Genomic DNA, 6,097 nt, shown 5'->3' with positions numbered 1-6,097 from the left:
ATTTATCTAGTCACCCCCTGGGATGTCTTCCCCCTGTGCACAGAGGCAGATGTTTGGTTGTTTAAGATTTAAAATCATCTACCACTGAGATACTTTTCCATAATGAGGCACGATTGGGAAGGAACTAATCAAGGCATTTCTTAATATGAGAGAAGGGAGAGGCTTGAAGGGAGCACTAAGTGACTCTCCACGTTAGATGCTCTCCTTGCTTCCCCTGTCCTCCCTGCTTAATTCCTCTAAGTTTGAAAATGATTCTAACTTCTGTTTCTCTTTTTCTTACAAAAATCAAATTCTGATACAAACGGAGCAGGATGGGAGTGGGTTTATTTCTTTGCTGCTTTAGTACAAGTATGCACATATTTCTGACCACAAGTTCTTATAATAGTATATATAAAAAAGGAGATGTATGGACTTGTAGGTGCTTTGAAAAAGCTGAAACTTTGCCACAGTTTCAAGTTCTGAAGGATTGATGGGTCCTGCTGGGCCATGACATTGCTGCTCACTGCACAGCTTGTCTTCTCTTATCAGGGTGTGAGCGTCAGCTGGGAAAGAGCAGATCTGCAGGCCCACGAGGAGGAATTAAACATCCTGGACAGATGTCGGCTCAGGTCTGTGCAGTTTCAGCTGAAGCTTTCCAGGCTGGTTTTGACCCGTTCCATTTCATGCAGAAAACTGTAGAACTGGGGCAAAGTTAACTCTGTAGAAAAAAAAAAAGAGACATCTTAGATTTCAGATTGCACTTCCAACGTTGGCAAAGCCATTCCAGTGCTACTATGGAGCAACTCATGTTCACCTAAGCTGGGCAGAATTAGCCACCTCGACTCCCAGCAGCTGGTTCCTTACACTAGCTGGGCTGGGATCTCCTAACAGCACTCCACACTTGGGAATCATTTACTTTCCTCCTCCGCTGTTCTGCTCTGACTGCTCTGCACAGCTCCATGGCAGATCTGTGTCTACTGAGGCACAGATGTGAAGATGCCCAGATGTTCCTAAACACTTCCAGAGTGCCTGCAGCAGGGAGAGGCCAGGGCAGGAATGATGGAGGGGCTGGGGCAGGGAAAGGCCAGGGCAATAGTGGCCATGGCAATGGAGAAACTGGAGCAGGAGTGATGGTGAGGTCAAGGCAGGAGTGGCCACAGTGATGCTCTTGCAGTGATTCCCCCCCAGGTTCTGCCCCCAGACTCCCCCACCTCCAGCAGCACCCAGAGCCCTGAACTGCCGTGCAGCTTTCCTGTGCTTCCTTCTTGTCCAGAATGTCAACTCACCAACATACACGTTTTCCAACTGGCTCCCTTTTTTAATCACCAGCTTCAGCTTGGGGGAAGGAAAAACAGAGGTATTTTAGTTCAGAGACCTTTATCTGAGCACCAGGAGCAGGAGTCTGCTGTGAGTTTCAGACTGTCGCACAGCTCACACATCTTTGACGGGCTTTTCAAGAAGTGTCAGTGTAGGAACAGATTCCCTGGGCACTGGGAGGATCTCTGGAAGTCCTTGATCCCATTTTCCCTCCCTCCCCAAGATAGCCTGACCTCTGCTAGACTGAGGTTTTTGAACAGCTTTTCAGAGTGGGCCACACTTCTGTGATACCTCATGTCTTCAGAAGAGAAACAAACAGCAGCGTGCCTGCTCTCTGCCGGCAGAGACACTTGGAGACTGAAGCAGATACAGTGACAGAGCCTGTTCCTATGAGACCCAGCTTCCCTCTCCTTCCCTTCACAGCCAGCGCTTCCCACATGCCTGGTTGGAGCTTGTTCCTTAACTGCACTACAACCTGAACTCTCTGATGTAGGAGATTTACCTGTAAGAAGATACTTCCCACTTTTTCCAGCTCACTGCTCCCAGCAGTCACTGTGAGTCAGAAAGAAGAGAAAGCAGATAATCTGTTAGTTAAACGGTGAAATAAAAAGTTATTTAGCTGAGAGCTGCTGGTGGGTTTCCCAACCCATTCAGTTTATGCTGTAGATCTATTACCTCCAAACTTCCACTCCATATCTATCAGCTGGTTAATCATCAGCGTCTGACCCACAGCCAGGCGTGTCAGGGTGGGGGAATTCACCTTCCACTGCAGGAGCAAAAGACACACCAGCAGTCAATTCAGAGAGGCCTCTGTCTGTACCTGAAATTTCAACGAGAGTCAGAACCGAGGCAGAGGACGGCAGAAGCCCAGAGTGAAGGGACAACTAATGTGGTTGGGAGGGCTTTCAGAGGTGTTAGAGTCCTGCTAGGATTTCCATCTGCCTTGGCACTGCTGTAAAGGAAACTCACTGGTTCTGTTTTAACGCTGGTTCAGTGTAACAATATCTGTGCAAAAAGCCATGTGTTCATGTAACTGCATGACCTCGGGGCTCGAAGCATGGGAAGCACAAAAACATCACATGAAAGCCACACAGCAGTGCAGGAACTGTGACACTGATGAGGGAGAGGCCACGGCAAATGAGAGGAATCATCAGACAAACTGCTCCTTATTAGTTTTTTGAGGATCTTCAGTTCAAAATCCTGAGCTGGTTTTGAAGAAAATACCCAAAGTGCCAACACGTCTCAGGAGCACAGTAGGGTTTTATGAGTTCCCACTCAGAGACCGACATTTTGTTAGCTTAGAAACAAGCAAAAATATATGAATACCTGTTCTGCAAAATAACTGGCTTTCTCTTCACTGAGGCCTGTGGGAGAGACCATACGAGATTACTATATGTGATAAATATTAATTATCTTTTATTTTGTGAAAGTCAGGTGACCTACCTAGAGCAATAAAATCTGCTTTGACTTGTTCAGAAGACAAATTCCTCTTCAGGGCACCTGAATAAACAACACAAAGAAGAAAAATCACTTTTATTGAGTCAAACCAATCTTTACCGAGTCAAAGAGAGGCAGGGACGGGGCCTGGCGATGGAAAGCTTCTGTTCCTAGGCTGTGTTTTGAAGCAAACCACAGCTCCTCAGAGATCGGAAACCCAGTCGTGCCTGCCGGTATCTTTGCAGATGCCCAATGCTTTAAAAGTCCGGGCTCTGGGAGTGCCTGGGAGAGGGCGAGATCCCATTGCAGGTATCCATGGGAACAGCGGCAGCGGTTGTGTTTTGAAGCTGCTGCTTTCTCTCCTGTAGCCGCTTTGCTTGTTAAAGGAGAACTGTTAAGGCTGGCGGGCTACTAATTTGACCTACCTGCTGTGTTTGGGATGATGGGTGTGAACGTGTGCATATAACACTTTCCCCCGCTGCGCCTTTCCCCTTTGTTCTGGGGCACAGGCAGCTCAGGGACCTTTACAAGGATTCTGCTCTCTGCAGCCAAGAGCAGGAATCTCATAAATTCAAGGAGACTGCCAGCCCCACGTGGCTTTCCGCCTGTGTAGCACAGAGGCAAAGTTATCTGCTGTGATCCGTTCTGATACTGTCCCTGGCATCCCAGAGGTAAAGAAAAGTCACAAACGGGATTGAAGCCAGGGCACATGAACAGGAATGACAAGATGAGGGCACCAAGGCCAGAATTGGGATGGGAGAAAATACTGATTCCACATTAAATCCCCCCGGGACGGTTGTAGGAAAGGGAATTATTTATTGCTACGCCTGAACGGGAAAAATGGCTTGAAGTAGCAGAACAAGTTTAGAACAAATTCAGAAAACAGTTGTGCTCAGCATCGGGGCTGTGAAGGAAGCTACAGGGAACCCAGGGCTGAAGAGTAATAGCAAGGAACTATTAATAACAGGAAGGATCAATGGGATGAAAATGCCTTGGAGTGTTTGATGCATTACCATGTCAAACGGCAGCCACAACATCACAATAATCTCATAAAGTGCTGGAGTCTGGGGTATTCCAGGGGAATCCCCCCAAACCTCTTCCCCACTGTTTATGAATGGAGAAAGTGCTGGACACATTCAGTCCAGACTACAAGGTCAGATGTCTCCTTCACATGGCCTAGAACTACACCAGTCCCCAGCCCACTCCAAATGAGTGTACACTGTCTTATCTGTCTCCAACAGCACTTGTCCTTGGAGGAATTACAGTACTGGGTCACTTGGGTGGAAGTTCCTGCAGAGACTCAGTGCTAACATGAGGCTGCCCTGGTCTGACAAAGGGATTTACAGGTACAGGTTAAACCAAGCTGTGTCACAGTGTTGTGCTGCATTTAACGTACAGGTATTTAAGGGAGTTTAGTTAAGCCTGTGAAATGTGTGTGCAGGCAGGGTATAAAGAATACAAAGAGTCAACAAACAGGGGAAGTTTTGATTCTTAAGTGTTAAGTGCTGTATTAGGTAGTTATTTTGCAAACCAAGCCCCCACAGTTCTGAGACACACTTTAGCAGCATGCAGGAATGGATGGGACAGTTTGGCCTCAGGGCAGCATATGCAAATGCATCACTTACCGTTGGGTACCAGAAGAATACTTTTGACAATGTTTTTCAGGGGGCCCAAGCTGATTTTATTCATGGTGGCAAAGTCTGAGAGCTGAGCCAGAAACCTTTCTACCTGTTCAAGAAAAAGAGCAGTGACACAATCGTTTTTCTGGCCAGATCTGCACTCACACACCTCCGGAGCTCTTGCCTTACCTCCTTGGGCTCCGTCAGAAAGCGGAAAAGCACTTCAGTCAGCTCTGAGAATTGCTGGAAGAAACAGGGCAGTGTTAGAGCTGGGCATCAGCCACCCACTACCTCCCCACCCCATCACCACCACGATTAGGTGGTGATGTACCACCCTGATCCAGCTCCACCTGCCTCCAGCACGTTGGTCTCAGAGCTGGACCTCCCGTGCTGACGGGGTGACCCAGTCCCTGGCATTCTGCGATGCCTGTGGATGGGATTTGCTCATGGATGCTTTTCAGAGCCTCTCAAAGGGTCTGTGCAGCTGGTAGCTGGCACTGCACAGGGCTTTTGTGACTTGTGGCTAATCAGAAGCTGCTGTTCTTGTGCAATCCAAAAACTGTGAGTGGGAAAAGCTGTGAACATCTACTCTCATGTTTCACAAACCCCATGGGGTAACCAGACTAACTCGGGAAAGGAAGAGAACTGGTTAAGGGTCTAGCTGCTGCCTTCAGCTTTCTGAGGGTGCAGCTGGCAGGGCTGGAGAGGCTGCCTGTGTGGCAGAGCACCACCAGCACCCTCCTCTGCTGGCACCAGCACCAACCGTGACCTTTTGGGTATGGCTAGCTGCTGCTGCAGTGGCTCCTCCTGCCCTGCCCTCATCCTCAGACATGTAATGGAGATGATACTGGGCTGGTATCCTCGGTTCTGGGCAAGCTGAGCTGGAATAGCTTCCGCGCTTCCACAACTTCAGCCCGCGCTGAACCAGTTGCTCAGCCCCAAAAGCACACCCGGTGTGTCGGTGATCTGGGAGCAGACGGTACCAATGACTGGGAGCATTGGCTTGGGGCAGGAGGTGTGGGGTGGGGATCACAACCCAAACGCTGCGTGGCCCCCACCAGAAACCCCAGTGCTCGACAGGGCCCCCCCGCCCACCGGGCACGATCTGAGCCCCCCACCAGGAGCTCCGCCAGTGTCCCTGCCCACGGCAGGAACTAGATTGTCTTTAAGGTCCCTTCCGGGGATTAGAAGGGACCTTCCAGAATGTCCCAACCATTCTGGGATCCCATGGTTCCATGCACACCCCGCAAACAGCTCTGGCGTGCGCGGGGCTGGCCCGGCTGGGTCGGGGCTGTCCCGCCGGGAGCGGGGCCACGCTCCCCGCCCTGCCTCGAGCACCGGGACACGCCCGACGGGGCCACCTCTGGGAGGGGCCCGCGGGGACCTCCAGGCCCGGTACCGGCGGCGCTCCGGGGATGCAGTGCCGGCCCGGTCCAGCTCCCCGGTGCCGGCCCGGTCCAGCTCCCCGGTGCCGGCCCGGTCCAGCTCCCCGGTGCCTGCCAGCCCTGCCCGGCTGAGGCCGCCCCGGAGCCGCCGCCCCGCGCGTTCCGGGGCCGCCCCCGCCGCCCGCCCATCCCCGAACGGGCCGGCCCGGCCCGGCGCACCTGGGCGCTGAGCTGGTTGAGGTTGTGCATGTCGCCGCTCACCGCCTCCGGCACCGGGTCGCGGGTGAAGTTGAGCAGCCCCATGGCGGCGGCGGGGCCGGGCCGGGCCGGGCTGGGCGGGCGGAGCCGCCGCCGCCTCAG

General features: G+C 51.9%; 1 protein-coding gene across 1 annotated transcript; it reads right to left on the bottom strand.

The window, feature by feature from the left end:
• Nucleotides 1-304: 304 nt before the first annotated feature.
• On the bottom strand, nucleotides 305-6,097 carry COMMD7 (COMM domain containing 7). The gene is made up of 9 exons (XM_027721771.2): nucleotides 5,957-6,097; nucleotides 4,542-4,595; nucleotides 4,359-4,461; nucleotides 2,740-2,796; nucleotides 2,623-2,660; nucleotides 1,972-2,062; nucleotides 1,799-1,848; nucleotides 1,266-1,314; nucleotides 305-697 (listed from the first exon to the last, which is right to left on the bottom strand). Exons 1-9 carry the CDS (start codon nucleotides 6,038-6,040, stop codon nucleotides 621-623), a joined length of 603 nt encoding a protein of 200 aa, XP_027577572.1. The 5' UTR covers nucleotides 6,041-6,097; the 3' UTR covers nucleotides 305-620.

Source organism: Pipra filicauda, unplaced genomic scaffold (assembly GCF_003945595.2).
Source record: "Pipra filicauda isolate LSUMZ 115617 unplaced genomic scaffold, ASM394559v2 scaffold385_size793830_pilon, whole genome shotgun sequence".
Taxonomy (NCBI): domain Eukaryota; kingdom Metazoa; phylum Chordata; class Aves; order Passeriformes; family Pipridae; genus Pipra; species Pipra filicauda.
This window is presented reverse-complemented; position numbering and strand designations above follow the sequence as displayed.

Bases quoted from the DNA above. Each gene is read 5' to 3' on its own strand.
- COMMD7 (XM_027721771.2), bottom strand. From the start codon at position 6,040: ATGGGGCTGCTCAACTTCACCCGCGACCCGGTGCCGGAGGCGGTGAGC. The intron at 2,661-2,739 runs GTAGGTCACCTG...TCTCTCCCACAG, and splicing joins AGCAGATTTTATTGCTCTAG to GCCTCAGTGAAGAGAAAGCC. The intron at 1,849-1,971 runs GTAATAGATCTA...TCTGACTCACAG, and splicing joins TATGGAGTGGAAGTTTGGAG to TGACTGCTGGGAGCAGTGAG.